Below are 24,760 nucleotides of genomic sequence, written 5' to 3'. Positions count from 1 at the left end.
GACCTCCCTACCCTACCCTAACCTACACGACACTACCCTTACACTATCCTATATTAAATTGTATTGTATTGTATTACATTATGTTATATTATAACCTGCCCTTATTCAAATCGCCAGAACATGTAATATCACCATATTTGCTATTAAAACTTATTCCATCAACACAATCAATCAATTCAATTCAATTCAATTACTTAAATCGTTAATAATTCTCTCTCATGGCCTTTGCAATTGGATTCTCTACATCGACTAATCCAGTCTTCTTTAGTCTCTCAAATAACACAAACAGCCGTTCGGCCTCTCTCTCCTTTTCTTCGTCAGTCATGTCGGCCAGACTTGGTCCCTGATCTTCATCCTCAAGCCGCTGTCCAGTAATGGGGTTCGTATTTTGGTCTCTTGGTCCATTTGAATCAGTTGGAGCTGCCATTGGAATACCTTTGTTAACCAGAAATCCAATGGCATTACCATATCCAACTTGTTGAGTAAACTCGGAAGCTAATTAAAATTCACAATGTATATAAATCAATCGATCGCGACAAGTCTCATTGTTATATGTGTACAAATATATATATATGAATGGTTCATTCAATGGTACCTTGTTCATCACACAATATCCACAATAGTTCACTGACAGCGTCCCTCGTCTGTGGTAAGAGTGCACAAGTCATGAGGCGGATTAGGTATGCAGGTAACCGTGTTCCCTGATGCACAGGCTGGATACGATCACTATTGAATTTATATATTTTTGCCCGTGGCGCGCTATTAGTACACACTCAATCACTCACACAAAAGCACAAACTCCCCCCTTTTTTCCCTCTTTTCTGTTATATATATATATATATTGTTGCTGTGATACTTGATATTTAAATATACCTTTCCTGAGGCAAGAGCAAAACCGATAATGACTGTCTCAAACGTAGATCTCCCTTGGCCAGAGTACGGAGAACCAATAGAAGGGGTGATAGAGTAGCATCAACCGTGGACGAATCTTTTACTTCATCTGGTTCATTATTAGGGATCAAGTAGATAACTGATCTTGAAAGAACATCGACAAGCGTCTCTACAACCAGCGCTGGCGACCCGTTCTTTTGATGCTCTTTCCAGTAACTCTCCACGGCCTCAAACGAAAACTGCATCAGACAGTGAACGGCATGCGACAATGGTGGTGCAAGTGGCAATGGTTCTGGACACGGTAGTGTAAATAGAATGTCAAAGATGGGTCCAAGGCATGGCTCAAATGTATCTCCCGCAGAACTCTCCTTGTCATCGGTCTCTTTAGTTTCCCGTCGGCTGTCCACCAGCATAAGACTGAATAGAAGTTTCAGGGCCTCGGACAGCACTGACATGGGGTGGATCGGTGATGTTGATGATAATTTGGATCTTCCAGACTGAAGCGTCTTTACGTGGCCAGTGCAGATCTATTGATTATGTGAGCATCAAATATTATTTTTTTATTTGGGTGCTTCTTTGTTGATAGGTTTTGGGGATAATATATAAAGATATAAAGATATAAATACATACATAAAATACCTTACCTTGGTAATGCATTGTCCAATATCAAGGGAGATTAACTTTTCAACAAGATCTTCACGTCCCACCGTAACAAAGAACAGGATTCGACAAGCCAGGAACTGACCATCAACACTCAATTGAGGCAGTTTCAAGAGGTCAAAACATCCTTCTAGAATATTGTTCTTTTCTAAATATTGTTTTACATCCGCACAGAGATGGATACAGTTGGCAATACACTTGAGAGCCTCACAGGAGCAGAGTGTGTCTACCGCACGCTTGCTCAACACACCCGCATGTCTGCAAAGAACACGCATTCCCTTTCAAAAGGAAAAGTCCGTTAGGCATGCCAAGTCAAGTGTATGTGTGCGTGCTCATGTGTGTAGTGGTGTGTAGTGTGTGTAGTATATATATATATATATACTCCTTCTTAACCTGACTTACCCGTTCTGTAAAAAGTGGTCCAGCACTTTCTCGTTCACGACCCAGTAACTTTAATGCTTCCAATGCACGCAAGGTAACTATCAAGTCCACAGTCATTGGTTCATTATGTCTTGACCTTTATATGTATATATACATACACACATAGACACACACACGCATATATACATATATAATATTTACTAAACTTACAGTGCAGTTTTACACACAAACTCACAAATTCACAAATATGTTCACTATGTATCTATGTATTCTATGTAATCTATGTACGTATATATGTATATGTATATGTATATGTATGTGTATATGTATGTGTATGTGTATGTGTATGTGTATGTGTATGTGTATGTGTATGTGTGTGCGCTTTGTTTGTTTGTTTTTTCTTTATTACCTTTGTCATTCCATTCATACTCCTCATGTTTCTCGAGATCCTCTATCAAGCGATTGACTACTGATGCTTTTTCATCTTGTGAAAGGGCTGATAGTAAGAACATGAATGGTCTTGTCTGTTAGTTTACAATCTTTAGGACATTCCCATTCTTCTTTCTTTCTTTTCAAGTGCATTACTTGGGATTGCACAAGCTAGTGCTTCAAACAATTCACATTGCTTTACATTCGTCTCATCAAAATAAGCTGTCCACATTTCCAATAAACAATGAGAAATCAAAAGAGATTAGAAGAAAAAATAAATAAATTATAAAGACACTATTTGCTAAAATACAGAGGGTTTTCAAGTACACGGACACACACTCAGGTACATACTCAGGTACACACTCAGGCACACACTTAGGTACACACGTACAAAAACATAACCACCAATCAAGAAATATATATATATATAAGAAAGAAAAAGAAGGGGGTTAATTGTAGCAAGAAAACAAGGAAAGGAAGAAAGGGTTTCTTTACATTAATCTCTCTCTCTCTCTCTTCTTTTTCTTTTTCTTTTTCTTTCTTTTCTCCTTATTCTCCTTCTGCTTATTCCTGTAAATAACACAATTGACTTTACATAGTATCTTTAAAGAAATACTATGTATCCAACACAAAGTAAGAAAAGTAAAAAAAAAATGAGTATGTGTTGACAGTATACTATACTATACATACGCACACTTGTATATAACTTGTGGTGTTCTTAAAATAGTCCAGGCCCTTATTGCAGTACAGTACATGGTGAGATGATGCGGTTAGATATAAATGCAATGTGTATGTCAATTTTTAGAAACAAGTTTGATAGAATTTTGCGTTTATAAAGGTAAAGTATATACGCTAGACTATTTCTCAATAGCAGATTTGCGGTTATTGCGGTTAAATACAAAGTATTTTTTTGAGTGCTAGATCAGACAAATAAGATGATTTGGATTTGGATTTGGATTCTTATGATTTTATTTATTTTTATTGCGCTCGACTCCCAAGTTATGTGTAATCTATAAATAGAAAATATACATACAAAAATTTAAACTTTTTTTTTATAATTATAAAAAAAAAAGGTTTACATTTACATAAAGTCTATATTTTAAGCTTTTGTTCTATTTAAATTTGCTATAAATCGTATTAACAGCCCTAATACTATTGCTACTAGTCATACTACTCCTACTCCTATTCGTATTCTTACTTTTACTTTTACTTTTACTCTTACTCTTGCTAGTAGCATTTACCTTTTATTATTACGCTTATCGTTCCTATTAAGATTGATTCTGATACTGTAATATAAAGCCGTTGGAAGGATATTCAAACAATATATAGATTTGTGTCTACAACCATTATGCAGCCACAGCCCGCCCGTTTTCATAAACGATAAATAGATAAGTAAATAAAAAAAATAAGCGAGATGCTTCCTAATGCATTAAGAAGATCATGTACTATACGTGATGACAGGATTCTTGCTTTCACACGAGATTTCTCATTATATGTATATGTTTATTTGAACATCAAAACAAACAGTAGATAAATATAGCAGATTGTCAATAATATATATAAATCTATAAACAAGAGACGCCTGATTTCTCAAGTATGTTTTTTTTATAAAGAAATATAGAACAAAAATAATAACAATAAGGAGAAGAAGTAGAACAGATTATTAAATTTATCCGGGATTTTATATTGTTCTTTAATAATAAAACCAATACATATATATAAGTCTTTGTATTAGCAGAGTGATTTTTGTACGCTTGTTTTTTCGCAGAATACTCTACAAGCCAAAGAGTGTTATATCAATCTTATTCTAATTTTCTGTCAGATGGACTGTAGTCAAGCTGAGCATGATAAAATTTCTATTCTCACTATTTATGCTTAGGTCGCCAAGACTTGATCAGCACTTGTATTTTATTATTAAATACTTTGGGTGTTTTTTAATCAGGTTTAAACTGTTTAGAATAAACTGGTATTAACATTAAATAAGCATTGTGAATTTTGTATTAAGATACAAGAAGAAAAACAAAAAAAAAACAAAAGCAAAATGAATAAGAATAAGAGATATAAAGAGGGTCTTTTTGCGGCATGACACAAACGTTGAATTGCAAATCCATCTACTAGATCAAGTCAAGTAGCACTATTATTAACATAAGTCTCTTTGGTATTCACGTAGACCTCAGTCATAACAATCAAAGGAAGGTAAAGAAATAGCGAAAGGAGAGAAAGAAGCAAAGAAGCAAGAATATTTGGCACATTGGTTACTGAGGGTGAAGAGTTTAAATAAATAGAGAAGGCAAGATAAGGTGCACAATTGTATGTACGTATGTATGTACCTAAGTGTGTGTGTGCATGTGTGCATAGCCTAGATCTGCAATCAATAAAATAGAAATCATACTTTGATATATTTTTCTCCTTTCTCTTTCCCCCTTTTACATCAAGTGTAAAAATTAATAATAATAATAAAAAGAAAAGAAAAAAAGCAAGTGAACCTTTGGTAAAGTCGAGTGCCTTTTTCTCCCTTTTGATAGAGAAGTCCCCCAGACAAGCAACTAAACCAAAGCAACTAAACCTAGGGCGAGAATGGTTTCTCACCCGCCTTGTAGAGAAAACCATGTCTCCTCCGCGCCTCGAATGGCTATTTGTTCTCCTACCAATCCTAGCTGCTCTCATTCTCTTCTTCTGTCTACGCGTCCGCAATGCTCGTCAAAGGGCCAACAAACAAGCAGATGAAGAAGCCATTCGAGCCCCAACCATCTCAGCCCTACCACTCCCACCACAAAACTCTGGAATGATAACCGCTCAACACCTCTCTCTCCCACCCATATTGATGGACAGGCACAATAGGCGACAGCCTCTCTTGCGCTTCTCTTCCCCTCCCCAAACTTCCAGATTGAGCACAAACTCCCTAATGTCAGCCTCTTCTTTTTGGCGCCGCCTACAGCCAAGCGATATTGACGTTAGTGCTCCCGGAAGACGTCGAAGAAGAAGAAGACCTCGCCCACCACGCACTCCACCACCAGTCTATCCAGGCTCTCCACCACCACACTATGAAGACGTTATTGGACCAGAAGATGAACCTTTGGCTCAGGTTCAGACTCGAATGGGAACCACCTCTCAGCAACGAGAAGAACTCGAACATCAGGCTGAAGACGAACCACTTGTACAGTTGCAGCATCGCCTAATCGCTGACCCAGACTAACAAGTGAATAGTAAAATAACGCTAATATAACCCTAGGAAAAGCACATATGTCTCTTTATCTCACTCTATCTCTTTCTGTCTCTTTCTATCTCTATCTCTATCTTTATTTTTATTTTGTTTGGCCTTCACCACAATAGTCTATTGAAATAAACCACCTTCCCCTAACTCCCCTTACTTTCTTTTTGCCCAACTTCTTTATTAAACTCCCTTGATTGCTAGGTATTTCAAATAAACCAGATGATTCAGATGGTGACTCCAAAAAAAAGTGTATGTGTATGTATGTGTGTGTGTGTGTTTTGTGTATTTTATTATTTCTGGCCTGTGAGTTCCTTTGTTTCTTGCTCGTTTTGCTGTAAGTCCTCTGACACGTACTTGTCCAGCAGCTAGAATTATTTGTTATTGTTATTGTTGTTGTTGTTTTTTATAAAAATAAATACATAAATAAATAAATTAGTCGGCTACCTAGTATATTTCACATAGAAAATCTCAACCAATAAGCATAGAAAATTTACCTGCTGTCGTCGTCGGTTTACAAGATAAGCTTCAATGTCCTTTTGATCAGGTACAGCAGATTCTGATCTCAATTGCTCCAATTCTTCTGCCTTTTCTTTTTCATCATCCTCTTCCTTCTTTTCTTGTTCTTCTGCAGCCCGTAGTGCACGTTCTGCAAGATCCTGTTCTTGCTCTGCTTCATATTCTACAAGCGCACCATCCTCTTCATCACGGTATCCGTAATAATCTGCATCAATGTTACGATAGATCTCTGACCGTGAACGAGATGCAGGTTCGGGAGCTACATCAAAGTAAAAGAAACCATTTATTCGCTGTCTCTCTTTCGGTTTCTTTCCACAACCCGAACTACATTATACCTTCTTGCTCAAACAATTCTCTGACACCTGGCAAATCTCTTGCTCTTCCAAAGTACCTTAAGAAATTCAAATATTTAATTCCCAAACCATTACTTTTCTCTATGCAGTTATTCTCTTTCTCTTTCTCTTTACTTGTATCCTCTGTTTCCTGGGACTTCTTTGCCTTCGTGATCCAACATTTTTGGTGCTGATCTCTATTATTATTATTATTATTATTATTATTATTTTAATATATTTACATAAATTCTCTCTCTCTCTCTCTCTTTCTTGTTTTTTTTTACAATCCACTTTGAGCAGATAGATAGTTTTACACATATTATTAAAACTTACTGTATAGTCTGCACCACCAAGATCTCTTATCCTCCGTTCCCAATGGTATTTTTCTCTCATCAACTTGTTGATCTCATCGTTTAGATCGCGAACCTGGTAATCCGACAAGCTCACTTTTTTTTTTAAAAAAAGAAAGAAAAACATCATCAATCTCAAGTTCGTCTTTTTGTGTGTGGATCCAAATAATAATAATAATAGTAATAAGTAAATGTCCATTAATCTTACCATCCTGAATCTTGGAAACTTTGCGAGAAACATCGCCTAAAACTTCGCGACGCCATCGCTCACACTCGCCTACAGATGTCACAGTCGATGCCATTCCTGGTCTTCTCTCTTTCTTTCGAATCAAGCCTAGCTCGGCAGCCTGTGCCTCGCGAAAGCGATAGAGCATCGACTGGGCTTTCTCTTCGTTACGTGCCTAAATTTAAGACATGCGTTTTTCTTTAAGAAAAACATTCTACCAAATTGCATATCTAATTGCGAACTGATGGAAGAAGAGGGATGTTTTTTCTTTTTCTTCTTCTTCTTTTTTCTTCTTCTTCTGCTAAAGATTTTCATTGTTACCATTTCTTTTTCTTTCTTTCTTTAGAGAAAAGAAGAGGTGTAAAAGTTGTGCGAAATTTGGCGAGAAAAGGGTCAACAAGAATGAATGTACAATTGCAAGCTTACACTTGAGTTTCTCTCTTTGGCACGCATTTAATGTGACTTTGTTCTTTAGATAGTCAGGTGATCCAGCAGAGAATCAACTTCATTTCAAATGTCAAAAACTTGTTCAGCCATTTAAGGAAAGCCTAATGAAGTGCATTATGGAAATTACTGGCAGCTTTAAAAAATATTTGACATCAAATTAATAGTATTTTATACTACAAAGATATTTTCATTTTTATTTCTACAAAAAAAGAAGAAAAATAAAATAAAAGAATATTGAATTATAAAGTTAAAAAAAAAAAAAACTCAATCAAATGTTGTGTAGTGAAATTGTAAGGAGTTTATACTTTTGAGCAAATAAACCATCAACAAGATTCATCAGCATTATTCTTGGCTTCAAGGTACACACAAGACTGTAATGCTTTTTTTTTTATTTTTTATTCGGTTACATGATGCCTACAATAAATTTTGATTAAAATTATACAAGGCAGGCCCAATTCTTATATTAAAATAAAGTAAAGTAAAATGAAAAAATGTAGCATTGATGGAACAGTGATTTTTGTCTTATAAACACCGATGACATAAATTAGGCGTCACTAACAAATAAAAATAGCCCTCTCTTTTTCAGCATATCTTTTTTTTTATGTGGTTCTTTCTTTCTGTACAATTTATTTTCTTATAATCCCATCACTAATTTAATCGAGAAATAAAATAGCCAAAACTAACAACAGCCTGTCTCCTAAACCCAAACTGGCAGAATTCAAGTGCAATGGCATGATTTATCTTTTTAGTCTCAACATATCATCCCAACAAATATTCCAAACATACATCGGCAACCCACGGATGACATTCAACAACATAATCGATTACTGAAACGAAGCAAAAATAAAATAAAAAGAATAATTCTTTTCTTAGTGTTACGAGTATACCAAGTCTATGGTCAATTGTGAGCCGAGATCAATTTGCGATTTATGAATGTCATTGAAGAATTTTGGAAGTTTCTAGTGTAATTAAGTGTATGGATATATAATCACCGGACATCTAACGGCAACGACAACAACAACAACACAGTCTTGCCTGTTAAACATCAGCGCAATATCTAGCCCAAATCCCCATCTCACTTGTCAAAAGAAAAAGAACTGGCTGTACTGGAGCTGGAGAAGGGCTAGAACTAAAAACAGCTTTTGTATTGAATGTCGGGATTTAAGAAAGGGTGATTCAGATAAACTCAGGTTTATGGCAAAGAAAAATGCAAGATTTCTGACCATCCTGTGGCTCTTGACTCAAAAGAAAGACATTAGTAGTAGTGACATACTCTTAAAGCTGCAAGAAGAAGAGATTATAAGAAAGGTTTTTGGTTAAGCGGCCCTTTAGGCTATTATTGTTTATTAATTAAATGGTCTGTATACCAAGATGTATATGTCAAATGTTTTGGCTATGAACCGGACCTCAATCCCTGGTATCGAAAACTAAATAAGAAGGAACATGACAGAATCTTCACATTTCAAGATAGTATTGACTGCTAGGCTAAATTATGTAGATCATAAAGGAAGACAACCTTGCTCGAATATTCTATGGTTTGACAATTGAACATCCCAATGTCCAGATCTTAACCCGATTGAGCACGCTCGGGATGCTTTAAAAGTCAAAGTTTCAAAAGAAAGAAAGAGAATAGGTCTATATGGTCAAATCCCCTCCCAAGGCTTGTATCCTTCAGGATTTGGAGAGATCTGATTCTAAAGTTCTCTGTGCTCTTGTGGCAAATGCTTTTCGATAAAGCTGCCATTAAAGCTTGTGGCTACCACGACGCATAATGATTTATTTTTTTTTCATTTAATTTTTGGCATTATCTACGAGTCCGAAGTTATAAATCCTGCCATTTCTTACAGTGTAATTTTGAACTTTTTTTAATGAAAGGTGTGGTCAGCTCTAAATTAGTCTAATTGGTTAAGCTCAAGATGAGCTCATTTTGTCCTTTTCTTTTGCCCTTTTTGCCCTTTTTGCCCTTTTTTGCTCTTTTTTTTTGAACTTTTAGTCTGTCCACACCAAATATGAGCGACCCTGAGCACTGTAGCTTACCTTTTTATATGGTGAAGTGTTTCAATTTCAATTTTTTTTTCAATTTTCTTATGTCACGTGCTTTATGAAAACGAACTTCACTTTCCCAATGTCTGTTTTCTATAAATTCGCACAACAGGCACTTTTGACCTTCTTCGTTGATTTCCTTACTTTTGCTTTGTTTTGTTTTCAAACCACCAATTAAGTCTTTAGTAAGCGTTGTCAGCTTTTTATTGAACTTCTTCTCACATCGTTTTAGGTGGTTTTTATTGTTTTTATAATAAAGCTTTGTATCATCCGTATGAAGTAGATAAACTTATCGTTACTTCTTTGAGGCGGGGAAGCAAAAATGACGCGCGCCGGAATGACGTGGAGTCCGCCGAGGCTTGGGCTTTGAAGAAAATCCTCTCACCAGGGCCCTACGCTCCAATATCGAAATTCAGGCCCCAAAGATGGTGATACTTTCCCTTTTTTACCTATCAAAGCATCGTAAGTATCGATTCTTACTAGCGACTTTTATCGATGGATGCGACGGATGAATCATAAAATAAGAACGGATTCATCGTCTTCTACTCGACGTCTATTCCTGTATACAAAACACACACTTTCTACACATACGCTCTCTCAGCCACCGGACTAACCATCCTCAACACACCAAAAAAAAAATTAAAAAAAAACCCTTGCTTCATCATGGTAGATGTCCGCCAAAGTTGAAGAGAAGCCCGTTGAGCAGATTGAGGAAATCGCCGAAGAGTTTGAGGAAACCGTCGTCGATTCCCCCCACTCCCGTGGTGAGAAGAAGGCCCGCAAGGCCATCCTTGGTCTCGGTCTCAAGCGTGTCGCTGGCATCAACCGTGTCACCTTCACCCGTGGCAGAGACGTAAGCTTTTTTATTTTATTATTTTTAATTTTAAGCATATGATTTCTATTTAGCTCGGTTAAAACATATATGCGTGTGTATATGGACGCATGCACGCACAAACGAATAGACGACAAAACAAGGGAAAACATATATTTATATCTATACTAATAATAATAATAATTATAATAATTTTGCGCATTTTTTTTAGACTGTCTACGCCATTGCCAAGCCCGAGGTCTACCAGAGCATGAACTCTGATACCTTCATCGTCTTTGGTGAGATGCAGGTTGAGGATTTGGCTGCCCGCGCCCAGGCTGCCGCTGCTGATCAGCTCGCTGCTGAGGCTGCTGCTGGTGAGTCTGAGCCCGTTGCTGAGACTGCTGCTGTTGAGGAGGAAGAGGAGGAGGAAACCGATGTTGACGAGACCGGCGTCAGCAAGGAGGATATCGAGCTTGTTGTCAGCCAGGCCAAGGTCAGCCGCTCCAAGGCTGTCAAGGCTTTGAAGAACAACAAGAACGACATTGTTAACGCCATCATGGTAAAGTATTTTATTTTGTTTTGTTTGCTTGTTGGCCTGGGTCACTAATTTATATGAATTTTATTTTTTATTAGGAATTGACTATGTAAACAAACAACTTGACCTTCTCATCTTTGATCGCTTGCAAAAATAAATAAACCAAACCAAAATGTTATCCAAGCCAAAAAAAAACAACGACAAAATAACGTATCCAGTGATCTCTCTTTAACAATTGGTTTGCTTTGATTTCTTTGATAATGATAAGCATTTGGTCTGTCTGTTTGTCTATTTGAGTTAAATGGTGAGGTGTGTAGGCTGGATTTATAGACCAGAGGCAATTGATAGATCGAGACAGACACATGAATGTTTGCATGAATATACATAGTTGTGTGTGTGCGTACAAGAGCTTTTATATGGATAGACTGATTGGACTGATTAATTGATAAATATATACCTAATTATATAATAGACAAGATAATAAGGAGAGAAGAGATCGTCGCTTGTTGTAGCCAAGGAGAATATATATATATATATAAAAGTTTAAAGGTTTTGAAGTTCTGTAAATGAAAGACATTCCTTTTTTGGAATGGAACAAAGGAAAATATCGCGTTTTAGGAATAAAAAGCTTATCAAGTAAAAAATAAATAAAAATAATTAATAAGAAGAATAAAGCAAATTACATATAAATAAATTATAAAAAAAAAAGAATATTATCCGCTGCCATTTTGCTATCCCTCGTGGACACATTTAAGGGATCAGATGTGTGTATAATGTGTGTAGCTCAAAAGAAAGAAAAAAATTTATTTATTTATTTTCATAGATTGTATCCAAAAGGTAGGACACGATGATTTTGTCGCTTTAAAATCAAAGAAGAAATAGAAATGGGTCTAGAATAAGACTTACAATTTCTATCAGTACTCCCAAAAGAAGCCGACTGTTTAATCAAATCGTCCAAACGGGTATTGTGGTGGCCTGATATGTTTTTTTTTCTTTCTTTTCTTTTTTTGTAAACATGTATATATATAATATATGGGCTGGTATATAATGGGTAGGTCTGGAATATTACGGAATCAAATAAGGATACATCTTTTGACGTTTTATACTAGAGTAAAGTTTTTCATTATCAAAGCATGTAAAGATGTGTATTAATGTATAAATTTGAATATACTGATAAAGTTGAAATAACATTAAATGATCATTTGGAATCCTTGGTTTGCTTTGGTTATTTATTTTCTGTTTCTAATCAATAATCTATTGGTACACCGCACTATCAGTACTTTATTCAAGTAACGGGAGGAAGAGGAAGCGGTGAAAGTAGCCATATATTTCCGACTGTAAACAACAAGGTGATCTTACTGATTGTGGCGAGTGGCTATTTGATTATTCTCATATCTTTAATCAGTCAATAATCGTATACACGTTGTGTGTAGCAAGGGCGGCCTATCAATTGAACCAAATCGATTAACCCATGCTCCGAGAGCACCGACCCGACCAAACCAGACCAGAAAATCCAAAAAGTCGTGATTTTTGATAAGAGGAACGCGATAGGATCTTAGAAGAGTCGTATATAAACTACTCTGATTTTTTCATAAAAGAAAAAAAAAAGTCCTTTGATTCAATACCACAGCTACTTAACCTCCCCTTTACTCCCCCTTTTTGATTCAGTTACGAATTCACACAAATGCCCAACAAAGAAGACGCTACTCTTTCATTCTTCATAGATTCCTCTTTCAAGGGAATCATCTACGGTCTGAGTAACGATGAGTCCGAAGGTTGCACACTAAAAGGCTATTGTCGGCTCACTGTGAATAAGCCTGTCAGAGTCCGTAGACTCTTGGTCTCCTTTGAAGGAAAATCAAAAATCAACCTCAAGCCTATAAACACTGTAGGCGTACCCTCAACTGAAGGCGTCGAATCACGTACACTCGCATCAACAGATACTCATTTTCTTGGCAACGATGGCATCTCACACCTAATGGAACCAGGAGAATACGATTATCCCTTTTCTTTTGAGATATCATCCAGATTACCAAGCAGCTTTCATGGCAAGCGTGGTTACATAAGCTATCAAGTACAAGCAACTCTCCACCGGTCCTTGTTTCTCAACAATATCGTCAACTCACATCCCATTGTCCTTCGCCGCTGTCTTATTAATGATCTTCAGCCAATGCTTACTACTTTACGCGATACGGTCTGTGGTGAAGTTGGTGCAGATATCCTAACTTACAGTGCATCAGCACCCACCATGACTTTTCGTGAAGGCGGTCTAGTCCGTCTCAATCTATCAATGCAGCTAGTCAACCCAGACACTCATGTTGTAAAATCCGTGGCTTGTGCACTTCAGGAACGTGTCCATTATCACACTACTGGGCAGCAGTCTATTTCATGCCAGATAACATCAAAAATTGATGACTCATATCCGCTTGGATGGAGCACATTCATTCCATCTAGCGATTCGACCTATGACCCCGCAGAGCTCCACCACTACAACGCAATATTCAGACTTTGCCCTCGTGTTAATGCAGACAATTCTAGTCGGTTGCTCAAAGTATCTCATTCTCTAGTTGTAAAGATCAATGTTGAAGAAAAGAATCCCACCGAAATCGATGTAGCTTCGCGCACAACCACTCCTGCCCTCAGTCGCACCCACTCTCCTGCCCACAGCCGTACAACCACTCCTCCACTCAGTCGCACATCTTCCTCTTCATCGCTATCTTCTCTTCACGGGATGAGTCATCCTTCTGATACTCTCAGAGATGCAGCTACCAAACTTTCGTTCCTCAATCTTCATCCCTTCCAATCCATGAAACCCAAATCTGTCGTTGAGCCTTCTACTGGTACACTCTGTACTCTTGAGATTCCCTTGTCCGTAACTACCCGTGAGCATTATTGGGAAGGAGGCCGTCCACAACCACCCGCCTATGAGTCCGCAGAAGCACCTCCAAGCTATACAAAGACTTTAGAGCAGCTGCCATCAGCACCAATTTATGATATGTGTTAAACATATTTTCCTTGTATTTCTTTCTTCATCTTCATCTTCATCTTCATTTGTACATTAATTCATTCCCACTCATTCATTTGATCACACATTCATTCCCTCTATTCTGTTCACATTTACATTCACATATTCAAATAAATAAACAAATAAATAAACAAAACAGAATAATGATGTTCTTGAGAATAATAATAATTATAATAATTTTATTATTACTATATATATATATATATTCTGCTATTCTGTCTTTGGCTTATCACAGATATGCTTAAAGAATGACCACCCAAAACCAGCCACTACACCGACCGCATGACCTAGAAATGTAGAGATCACACATGAGATTGGCCAGGCCTAAAAGAAGAAGAAAAAATGAAGAAATTTAGACCCTTAATATTATTATCAAGCTACTTTCTCTCTCTCTCTTTCTTTTTATTACTATTAATATTACTATTTTACATAATACACTCTAATTAACCTGATTAACCATACCTGCCACTCTCGATCCCAATCCAACGGTAAGACTATTGCTCCAATCCACGCACCTGAAAATGTGCATACTGCCTGTGTATACCCATAGATTTCTGAAGTGGTAGTTGGACTATCAAAAATATACATATATTCGTTTATATCATATTTTATAGTTTCACACAGGTATATAAAATTAACTGATTAACTAATTCTGTGATTAATTGGCCTTTCTTTTTGCAGTTTACTTACCAATGTTGTAAGAATATCTTGAACCAACCTGAAGGCTGTCCAGGTGTTACAATTGCTATAAATGTTGGAAAGACACTCAGGATAGCCAGATAGGCCGAGAAAACCAATGTGTTGTAGAATTTACTATAAAAATGCTCATTTAATTACATACACATACACATATATATATATATATGAGTTGAAATATTAAAATCAATATATAAAAAATAAGAAAAAAAAACTTACGCTAAAAGGGGTGCGCCAAACAATATGGTTAATAAATGCAAAACAAGTGTAGCACAGGCTGTTGCCACTAAAGCGCGCCCGGTGGTAAACTAAGCAACTATATTAACAAATAAAAGAAGAAGAAAACAAGGAGGGAAAAAATGGAAAGTAAAAGGACTTCATGCGAATTCCCTCCATTTATTTTTTATTTTTATTTTTATTTTTATTTTTTACCAATGCATCACGAACAGACGATCCTCTTAAATAAAGAGATAACATGAGTAGTTGACAATATCCCAGTAACAAGATAGGTACTGCTGAAGCTAATGTCTCGACTGGGTCCTGCATCAGTTTTGTTCCAGGTAGGCGGAATGTAGCCAAGGCATTGAGTCCAATACCAAGAGCTGCCACAATGAGATGGCGAAACACTGAATTCATTGCTTTAAGCGTATTACTTTAATTAATATATGTCTATATCTATAAAGGAAAATAATAAGAAAGAAGAAGACTTTGGCCTATATGTATATGTGTGGGTGAGTCGGTTTGACTTATACATTTTTTTTAAATACATCATTCTCTTTTTTTGGCAACGGATTTCTTCGGGGTCTGAGAAAAGCAAAGTCACAAGATCTCATTTTGGTAAAGTAAAGGAGTAAGAAATAAAATGGTATTGATAAAGTTAACCATGATTCCTTTTAGTAAGAGGTGTGTGTTTGTGTGTTTGCGTTTAAATTGATATTTTCAAACCTACTTATTATTAAGTGTATTAAACAAAGTTATCGAGGGCCTGTAATGAATTGTATATATGTACTCTGGGTCAGTTATAAAAATAAAACACTATAACACCATCAGGAACAGTAACAGCAACAGAAATGCTACATATTAAAGATAAAATAAATGTGTTTATGAAGACTAGCTTTGAACCAAACTAAACTTGATCTTGATCAGCTTATCTTTCTTCCTTTTTTTATACAGTTGGTGTGGACAGACTAAAAGTTCAAAAAAAGAACAAAAAAAAGGGTAAAACAACTTCATCCAGAACTTAGTCAATCAGACTGATTTATGACTGTCCACACCTTTTTTTTTTAAAAAAAAAGTTCAAAATTAGTTCAAAATATTAGATAAAATTGTGCATATAATCCCGCCTCTGTCATTAAGTGAGAACCTTTCATTGCGAGTTTTTCTAGGCTTCTCATCATATGGGACATCTTCTCCATAAAAAAATGCTTCCCTTCTCAATCCTAGTGGCAACGGAAGAAAACTAGCTAATTAGAGTCGATTAAAAATTCTACCCTTTTTTTGCCCTTTTTTTTGAACTTTTAATCTGTCCACACCAACTGTAAAAAAAAATATCAGCCAAGCAATACCAGCCATGAAAAAAAAGTTATCGGTAACAATGGCTATCGGTAACATATGATTACCGGTAACTTGAAAAAAACAAAAATCACCCGCATTGGAACAACTGTAAAAAATAAATCTTCATACAGTGTTTATTGATTTATTCTTTTTTTTTGCTACTATTGATCGATAGAACCATAGCGTTCTGTAAGTTTATTTCGATAACTTTTTCCAACACATTCCCAATTTTCTTTCCATTGCTCAGGTGTGAGCATGTTCTTATAACCAGCAATTACCTACAATCAGGCAATGTAATAACAGTGAGCAATGTAATTCACAGTTCTTCTTTTTAGTGGCAAAAACAAATATTCTTACTTCTCCAAACAATCCAAAGAGTTCCGGCGAAGGGTTTTCCCATTGAGAAATGGTAACCAAAAGCATTGGTAATTCCTAAAGAAAAAAAAGAAGTTCCCACAAGAAACCAGTTAATTGATTATTGTGTTTTTGTTTTTGTTGTTGTTGTTCTTGATTATTTGGCTGTTTAGATATTTAAGTCTAAAGTAATCTTCTTTTCTTACATCAATTAAGTGTTGAGGAGATACTTTGATGAGTTGGCATATTCCTTGGAAAGCGGTATCTTTCTCATCGTTTTCAGGAAGGTTTATTGACTTCCGTAACCAGGGACGGACAAAATGCGTTGGCTGTTCGCTTAGAGCCTTAGGCCGAGCAAGTCCAAGACGACCAATCGTAATGATTACATTTTCCTGAAGAGAATCAGGCGCCTGAGGATCACTCAAGAGTGGAATCAGACGCTCCAACAATGGTTCGACAAAGGGATCTATACCATCCCATCGCATTGCAATTTCACCCGCTGCCCAGGTAGCATTGTTGTATACTGATACATACTCTATATCTGGTGATAGCTGGCTAATAAGTTCTGGCATAAACAAAGGTAGCCCGTCTTTGATCCGGTCAAAGCAAGCAATGGCAAGGTCTCCGATCAGAGCATATGTTGACTGAAGAACTTCTATAACAGGGTCCTTTGTGTGTGTGTGAGAGATTTTTAGTATATATATTTAGATTATTATGATTGTGATTGTAATATAATTATTATTGTTGTTACTGTTATGTTTATTGTGAATTATTGATAGTATAATATTTTAAAAGACACAAAAGCAAAGAATAAAAAACAAAACTTACGTGGATACAGATGGTGAGAAGGGAGAGAAGCGAAGGATCAGACGAGGCAACAAGAGGATCGATCAGATGACCAAGTCCTTGAACCATGCCACTTAGTAAATCCAAGGCAACAACCATAAACTCTACATCGGGAGGATCAAATCGACTGGGATCTTGGCTGGCCATGTAAGTTTCATGAAGATGAGATGCCACAAGCTTGACACATCGAGAGAATACTGGTTCTGCAAAAGGTGCGAATCCATCGCGAAGGGCGGTTGTGATAGAAGAAAGGCACTAAATAAACAAAAAGGAATTGAATACTGTCTCTCTTGCTTGTGTTCAATATATATATATATATATAATGCATACTTCTAGAAGAGGGAAAAGGTCTGTGCTCTGGTCAGACAATCCGTTCCATTTTTCGATAAGTGGAGGCATCATAACCAAAAGACATTTGGGTTGATTGAGTGCCGTTCCAACAGATTCGGCCAATGTACCCAAAGCATCGTATAGTACAAGAAGGTTTTTGTGCTGATAAAGTCTGAATGCTGTGGTAAGCACATTAAGGATGTATTCGAGGTAAGGCTCGAGCTCTTGCATCGCTTGTTCTTCTAGCGTTGCAAAGGCAGAACAAGCGGCCTCCTGAACACGCTTATTTCGATCTAAGAGTCGGTTGAGGAGACTGAAGAGGACAGGCTCAAAGAAATCCTTGCGCCCCGTGAGTGTGTAGCATTGGTTGACACACCACTCTGAAAACCTGCCAATAGCCCAGCAAGTGATGGATCGTACCAAAGGCTAAATCAATACGCATTCATACAGAAACAAGAATACATTCCCCCGATAAAAAATAAATAAAGCAGATTATGCAACGCAGACAGATATATAATATAAATGATAAGAATAACCCTTGGTTTAGTTTGATTTTGATTTGACTTTTTTGTTTCTTTGGTTTCGATTTCAAAAAAGCAACTGTGTTTAGAAACTACCTTTGGATCATTCAGACATTGGATCAAGAAGGGAATCAGGCCAGGCAAATGAGGCGCAATTGTTTCTATGCCACCTATAGCATTGTAATTGCCGTCAGATGCCTGCCAACCCACCTCTTGTTTTGTTCTTCTTCTTCTTCTTCTTCTGTTTTCTTACCTTCGGCTACAGCACCCAGAGCCAAGATGCCACACTCTCTCTCCTTCCAATCAGCATTTGCCAGGTTACGGTTCACAACCGGCAAAAGAACATTGACAAGGTCTGCTTTGTATGTAACAGCAAGTCGATCCAGAGTAGCAGCACTGCATTTACGCAGTGTCCATTCTGAATAAAATTCATCGTCATCAAAGTCTCCTTCGTCCTCTTCCTCTTCGTCTGTGTCTTGGTGTTTATCAGTCTCGTCATCCAAATACTGATTGCCGTCCCCATGATCGTCGTCATCTTCATCGTTGTCGTCTTCTTTCTTTTTGGTCTGCACGATAGTCTTGTGGCGATATGATCGAGGTGCTATATCACATTCATTATCTGCTACATTAAAATCGTCTTCGTCGCCATCAAGCATCATTAGATCTGATTCCGAGTAGACCATTTTGCTCAGCAAGATTGGTACCAAATCCGGCAGATATGGCAATAGACGTTTTTTAAAAATCTCCACATTTGTGAATTGTAACCAGAAATCGCATGCTTCAAGTGCGACCAATTCATTTGAGTTAGCGGTAGAGGAGATCATGTATTTTACAACTGAGTCTAGAGATGGCTCGAGTTTGTCTGGACGTGCTTCAAGGACCATGACCAGAGACCGACACACTTCTACTCTTATCTCTGGGCTTTTGTCTTCCGCATTTGCGAATAAAGCCGTCAGATACTCCTCTATGTGAGTCATAAGAGACTGTGAGCGTAACAAGACAAACTGTCCTGTTGCACCAATCGCTTGAACACGCAGTTTTGTGTCATAGTGATAAAAAAACTTGATAAACTTTGGGATCATGTAGCTCAAAGGTCGGACCCCATTGATTTCCTGATCCAAATCTATTGCCGCATCCTCACAAATTTTGCTCAAACAATCCCATGCCATCTACAATGTTGTTTTAGAAAGATAAAGATATTAAAAAAAAAGACCCCAAAAGGAATATTAGCCTCTCTGTTGAGTTAAGTACCATCCCTTAACTCAACCTCCTCTTCAGACAACTTGCTCTTTCTTTCTTTCTTTCTTAGTAAAAACAATAAAGAGAGTATTTACCTGCACTGCAATATAATTAGGACTGTCTAGTTGATTTATAAGAATCTCAAGGATCTCTGGCCAATTGTGAACCTGTCCTCGTGTGACCAGCGCAGTGATTACAGACCCGATGGCTTTGCGCACTCCTTCGTCGGGTTCGGGGGATTGAAGCGAAATAGTACAGCACATTTTTACATGCTCTAGCACATACAGCGGAATGGCGTTAAAATGAGATCGTATATTGTTCTTTAATGTCAATCCGGCAATAACACGCGTGTACACATCCTCGTTTTGCATTACTGTCAATATATAAACGAGATATGAATTGTAATCATGAATCTCATTAAAGGATTGCAATCGCTATTTTCGGATGGATGATCAAGAACGATCATCGCATGTTAAAAAAATATTTCTTTCATTCCTTCTTTCTTTTGTTTTATATAATTAAGTATTTTCTTACTTGTTGTACGAGTGCTTGGGTGCTGCCATCGGGGGAAATTCCATTTTGAAATACGTAAAGCAATTCCCGAAGACTTCTTGGTATTGGTTGCCAATCGTTCATAGAGGTAGACTCTTGGACAATGATTGGAAGGAGTCGGTTTGATGTCTGTTTATTTTTTTATAGTAGGGTTAGACTCTCTTGACGAAGAAGAAGAAGCACAGTAAGAAAAAGAAGAAAGAAGAAGAAAAAATAAGAGGAAGAAAAGGGGAATAAAAAAAAAGAAGGGAGGGGTTTGGGGGCCGTGTTATTATCGCTTTTGTGTTCGCTCTTAGTGGTGGAGGGGGGGAGGGGTTTAGTTTAGTTTAGTTTGGCTAGTAAACCAAGCCAACGAAAAAGATCAAGCTCTTTATGTACATGTATATATAGATATATATCTCTTTATAGATATCCTGACTCCCCTTCTTTTAACCTTTCTGCTTTGTGCTTTTATTCCCCCCCTTTTTTTAAGAAAAAACAAGAAACTTCTTTAATAAAATCATCAAATACACTTGCCCTGACTTCAGAACCCCTAGAAAAAATAAATAAGATACACCACCAAGGCTACTGGACAAACCATCAATTCAACTTGACAATTGAAAAGCTTGAAAAACCATGACGTCATTTCATTTGTCATTTAATACCATTTGTGCATTTAATTTTGATATATTTGATCCTGTTTTACCATGCTTGCTTTCTATTCAATAATTCATTTATCTTGAAAGAACACAATCTTGTGAATACAGCTAAACTTGGTATATCTGAATATTTATATATATATTAATATGCTTAGTCACAAACACGTCTATCTCTTTACTCAAGGTGTCTTTCTAAATGAAGTTGCAGATGTCACACCAGCAATAACATACATACATACATATGTATATCGCAGAGTGTTTTTATCTGAACCTGAAAAAAGGACTATAGCTCCAAGGTCTTTATTAGAATCTAATTTAGAGATTTAATTGTCTTTGAAGATTTATCAAATTACAGGTGAGGACCAACCTTTTAAAGGTAGTTTATGTAGTAAATATAAAAAGAATATTTTATTCTCTCCTTTATACAGATAATATATTTCAAAAGAGTTTAAATACCGTTCAATAGAAAAAGGACTTTTTTACAATCCTTTCAGTATCATTAATATCGCTGGTCTTCTTTCCATTTGATGAGTAAAACATGCATAATTACGTCGGTGATTAAACATAGTAAATAAGCTTTCGAAGAGGTACATACTTTAAAAAAGATTATGTAAATTACTTCAAACACACACACATACTGTTATATATATACTGAATAATTCATAATAGAGTTTTCCTGTATAGCTAAATATAACTGTCTTGTCTTATAGCAGAATTCTATCAAACGATGCTTATTTGTAGGTATTTTACTTTATAATAGATTATTATGATTATCTAGTAAAGTTCTAAAATAGAGTTAGATACTATACAAAAAGAATTTTATTGGTTGTTATAACAGAAAATATTTTCAGCTATTATCATAATTAGCTCTGTTTTTTCTTGGCAGCCTACTTATAAGGACCCGAATTCCAGCATAAGCATACATATTGTGACCCTAAAACATCTCCTCACATCTATTTTCTTGCATTATTTCGTATGACTTGATTTTTAGAATAACTTGAGAATTTATCGTTCAGCTACTTCTCTCTTCGCAAATCTTTACCTTCATGTTACATGAAAAGGGACACTAGGGCTCTTTGTTAACTTAACCTGGGAGAAAAAGGGAGATTACCTTTATACAAACTGAATTTGTGGGAGGTAGGTCTATATTTTAGACACTGCGGCTTTCCGAGATTAATCATGCGGCTACATGAGGTTTAGAAGGATAATTCAGACAGATATCACTGTCCTCTCCATTATCAAGCAGACCCACAATAGTATCCAAATACCTACTTACAGGAAAGCCAACATCCCTAACTAAGAGAACATTTCTTATGTTAATATATCATCAAACCAGCACTAAATAATTAGTACCTCTATGTCTCTATTGGTCCCGGGAGAAGAAACCTTTTATAATACACATACGAGGAATTTACTGTGGCCAGATCAAGATTTTACCGATACGTTTTCAGCCAACAAAGACAAGGAGTCGTTACAGGTTGAATACAGGCTGTGGAATAGAGACCATTTTTTTCTTGAACTTGCGACATTATGGCAAAATTCTTAGTAAGATTTCCCGTGACATTCAAGTCGGAAACACTGCAAGATTAACATAATGTGTTTTGGAGGGTTATTCTGTAAGACGAAGATTAAAGAGAGTATAAAGAATATAAATCTTTCCCCCTAGTTATAGCCAGGTATTCCTAAGATGACATTTGAAGCTCATTCTTATGTAGCCTAATTCACTACTCAAGATTTTATTAAGATACATTTACAGCTGTCAATAGACTGGAATGGTTCGAATAAAAGATTATCGATTTCATCTATTTTGTCTTCTTTTTTTTCAACGAAATAAATTTATTTGGATTGTTCAGACATGAGTGTGATATGAGTGTTATATTCCCATTGTATCTGTAGCCGGGAAAAGTGATATATTGGTAGCAGATAAAAAGCTAGCTTTTTCTTTTAGAGATATTTTTGTGAGCACTGACAAAATCTTAACAACTGTACATTTTAACCAATAGTTTTGGGATTATAATATTCTGGTCTATATGTGGACCGTTTCTAACCGAATTATAAGGCTAAACACATATATTTTATCCAAAGTTGTTTAATGTGTTTATCATTAACGAATTTTGGTTATATGATCTTTACGTACATCAATGTTTAGAAGAAGAAGAAAAACAATAAAAATCCACAGGAAAGAAAGGCTGAAAATGTGTTTCACCATTTTGTTAAACCCTTTTTTTCTTTTAATTTAATTTTTCAGTGTTATTACAAATTTGGAAAGTGCGTAAAACTCAAATATGCATATTTGTATATTTTTGGTGAGATTTTGTGCGATTGAGAAACCTTTGTCCTACAACCAAAGAGAGATATTTTTTTTTATATTATTAGGATTGTGTTCCCATCTTGATCTTCTTTTGTAGATGTGACTGCAGAAGACAAGACGCGTTTTAAAAAAAAAAAAAGAGAGAGAGAGAGAGAAAAAAGCCTATCTCCTAAATCCATCTAAAATATTAAATTCATAGGTTTGCAACTCTTCACTCTTGAAAGCAACAAATAAAAGTAAGTATTTTTTTTTCTGTTCATTAAAAGAGAAAAGAAAAGGTACATTAATATTGGCAATGACAAACAAAAGATTAAGACAATGAAGATTTACACCAAGACAGGCGACAAAGGTACATTCCAACTGACCAGAAAGTCATTCCAATAAATAAATGTGTACAAATTTCAATATTCTGATGTTTATGATTTAGGAACTTCTAGTCTTTATAACGGAGAACGTCTGGTTAAAGACGACGATGTCTTTGAGGCACTTGGTAATAATATGAAGCATTAATATTAAATCTATTATTAACAAGAAAATATTCAAATATATATATATATTTCTTGTGTTGCAGGAACTTCCGATGAGCTGAGTTCAAACATTGGGTAAGATAATATTAATAATTTACAAAAGAATCTAAATAGGCTTATAATTTTGCTTGATTTAGATTGGCAATGTCATACTTGGAAGATCAAAAGAGTAAAGTTCTAGTGGAGCAGTTGTTACAGGTACGATTAAAATATTTTGAAAAAAGGAAATCTTTGATGAAAGAGTAAATTGTAAAACAAGTAAAGAAATAAATAATAATGTGTCTATACGAAAATTGTACTTTTGTAGATCCAATGCTTGTTGCAAGATATCGGATCCAACATTGCCACCCCTCGCGACAGATCCAATGAAAGAAAGCTCCGTAAGAATGACTGTCTTATTTTGTGAACATTTAACAGAATCAATTGGATCACTCAATCACATCTCCAAACAAAATTGGTCTTTAGAACGTACTACTTTTGATGAAGAAGGCGAACATGTTGCTCAACTCGAAAAATGGATCGACGAAATGGACGCAGAATTGCCTAGACTGACTAAATTCATTCTCCCGGTACGTTCAATCTTCCTTGTCTTCTTTTTTTCTATGTACTGACATATCTTTACACAGTCAGGAGGAAAGGCGAGTGCTAGCTTACATGTATCACGCTCGGTCTGTCGTCGTGCAGAGAGAACCGTACAGATACTCGTGCGTGATCAGCTGTGTGATAACAGTGTAGGAATTTATCTTAACAGGTAAATTACTTTTAAGAAGAAGACATTTACTTTTGACTTTTTTAAATATATAACAACAATATTCTCGTAGATTGAGTGATTATCTGTTTAATGCTGCCAGAACGGCTGCTTATCAGATTGGAGAACCAGAGAGAATTTACACCAAGCCAGTCTGATTGTACAAATTATATATTATTGAAAGATCTTACAGTAAAGCATACATATTTGAGGAGAAGGATTTCTATAGTTCAGTACAGGGATTATTATTTTTTTAAAGAAAAAAATTAAAGTGAAAATGAAAGGTGCTTATATACATACATAAAAATAAAAGAAGAATTTTTGCATAGGAAATCAAAGAAAGAAAGAAAGAGAAATAATAGAAAGGGTTCATATATAAAGAAAGTAATTTGGAGATCACTATGAAAGACAAGGATTGAATGAATGTAAAATAAAGTAAAGTAAAACAGAATATATAAATAAAGGAGAGGTTGGTTGGTTGGTGTTTTTTTTTCTCTCTGACATTACATGCCCATGATATGCAAACTTTCGTCGTCTGAGCTATACATTGAAGAAGCAGATGAAATTGGATGATGCAAAAA

General features: G+C 36.0%; 9 protein-coding genes across 9 annotated transcripts; 4 read left to right on the top strand and 5 right to left on the bottom strand.

The window, feature by feature from the left end:
* Positions 1–202: 202 nt before the first annotated feature.
* On the bottom strand, positions 203–2,049 carry PHYBLDRAFT_169186 (hypothetical protein; the record flags this gene model as incomplete). Its single annotated transcript, XM_018436016.1, has 5 exons — positions 203–495; positions 596–726; positions 874–1,418; positions 1,536–1,829; positions 1,954–2,049. 5 exons carry the CDS (start codon positions 2,047–2,049, stop codon positions 203–205), a joined length of 1,359 nt encoding a protein of 452 aa, XP_018290966.1.
* Positions 2,050–4,969: 2,920 nt separating this feature from the next.
* On the top strand, positions 4,970–5,557 carry PHYBLDRAFT_65147 (hypothetical protein; the record flags this gene model as incomplete). Its single annotated transcript, XM_018441403.1, has 1 exon — positions 4,970–5,557. One exon carries the CDS (start codon positions 4,970–4,972, stop codon positions 5,555–5,557), a length of 588 nt encoding a protein of 195 aa, XP_018290965.1.
* Positions 5,558–5,741: 184 nt separating this feature from the next.
* Positions 5,742–7,452, bottom strand: PHYBLDRAFT_187241 (hypothetical protein; the record flags this gene model as incomplete). Its single annotated transcript, XM_018439353.1, has 7 exons — positions 5,742–5,940; positions 6,070–6,350; positions 6,427–6,482; positions 6,559–6,620; positions 6,757–6,869; positions 6,982–7,174; positions 7,426–7,452. The coding sequence occupies 7 exons, from the start codon at positions 7,450–7,452 to the stop codon at positions 5,866–5,868; spliced, it is 807 nt and encodes a 268-aa protein (XP_018290964.1). The 3' UTR covers positions 5,742–5,865.
* Positions 7,453–9,905: 2,453 nt separating this feature from the next.
* PHYBLDRAFT_134066 (hypothetical protein) lies at positions 9,906–11,025 on the top strand. The gene is made up of 4 exons (XM_018429615.1): positions 9,906–9,951; positions 10,160–10,342; positions 10,533–10,862; positions 10,937–11,025. Exons 2-4 carry the CDS (start codon positions 10,160–10,162, stop codon positions 10,949–10,951), a joined length of 528 nt encoding a protein of 175 aa, XP_018290963.1. The 5' UTR covers positions 9,906–9,951; the 3' UTR covers positions 10,952–11,025.
* Positions 11,026–12,522: 1,497 nt separating this feature from the next.
* PHYBLDRAFT_65150 (hypothetical protein) lies at positions 12,523–13,842 on the top strand (the record flags this gene model as incomplete). Its single annotated transcript, XM_018441404.1, has 1 exon — positions 12,523–13,842. One exon carries the CDS (start codon positions 12,523–12,525, stop codon positions 13,840–13,842), a length of 1,320 nt encoding a protein of 439 aa, XP_018290962.1.
* Positions 13,843–14,019: 177 nt separating this feature from the next.
* PHYBLDRAFT_181681 (hypothetical protein) lies at positions 14,020–15,227 on the bottom strand. Its single transcript, XM_018438504.1, has 5 exons — positions 14,992–15,227; positions 14,779–14,867; positions 14,554–14,676; positions 14,326–14,434; positions 14,020–14,187 (listed from the first exon to the last, which is right to left on the bottom strand). Exons 1-5 carry the CDS (start codon positions 15,193–15,195, stop codon positions 14,074–14,076), a joined length of 639 nt encoding a protein of 212 aa, XP_018290961.1. The 5' UTR covers positions 15,196–15,227; the 3' UTR covers positions 14,020–14,073.
* A 1,043-nt stretch (positions 15,228–16,270) lies between these two features.
* PHYBLDRAFT_181680 (hypothetical protein) lies at positions 16,271–20,507 on the bottom strand. Its single transcript, XM_018438503.1, has 10 exons — positions 20,472–20,507; positions 19,938–20,084; positions 19,499–19,837; positions 18,418–19,333; positions 18,261–18,334; positions 17,644–18,069; positions 17,296–17,568; positions 16,674–17,135; positions 16,471–16,545; positions 16,271–16,391 (listed from the first exon to the last, which is right to left on the bottom strand). Exons 2-10 carry the CDS (start codon positions 20,037–20,039, stop codon positions 16,275–16,277), a joined length of 2,784 nt encoding a protein of 927 aa, XP_018290960.1. The 5' UTR covers positions 20,040–20,084; positions 20,472–20,507; the 3' UTR covers positions 16,271–16,274.
* A 1,263-nt stretch (positions 20,508–21,770) lies between these two features.
* PHYBLDRAFT_65153 (hypothetical protein) lies at positions 21,771–22,802 on the bottom strand (the record flags this gene model as incomplete). Its single annotated transcript, XM_018441405.1, has 4 exons — positions 21,771–21,903; positions 22,031–22,171; positions 22,583–22,653; positions 22,731–22,802. The coding sequence occupies 4 exons, from the start codon at positions 22,800–22,802 to the stop codon at positions 21,771–21,773; spliced, it is 417 nt and encodes a 138-aa protein (XP_018290959.1).
* A 420-nt stretch (positions 22,803–23,222) lies between these two features.
* On the top strand, positions 23,223–24,337 carry PHYBLDRAFT_146238 (hypothetical protein; the record flags this gene model as incomplete). Its single annotated transcript, XM_018431608.1, has 8 exons — positions 23,223–23,253; positions 23,332–23,394; positions 23,476–23,506; positions 23,569–23,629; positions 23,739–23,811; positions 23,897–24,000; positions 24,058–24,182; positions 24,253–24,337. The coding sequence occupies 8 exons, from the start codon at positions 23,223–23,225 to the stop codon at positions 24,335–24,337; spliced, it is 573 nt and encodes a 190-aa protein (XP_018290958.1).
* Positions 24,338–24,760: the final 423 nt, after the last annotated feature.

This window comes from Phycomyces blakesleeanus, assembly GCF_001638985.1.
Source record: "Phycomyces blakesleeanus NRRL 1555(-) unplaced genomic scaffold PHYBLscaffold_12, whole genome shotgun sequence".
Lineage (NCBI taxonomy): Eukaryota > Fungi > Mucoromycota > Mucoromycetes > Mucorales > Phycomycetaceae > Phycomyces > Phycomyces blakesleeanus.
This window is presented reverse-complemented; position numbering and strand designations above follow the sequence as displayed.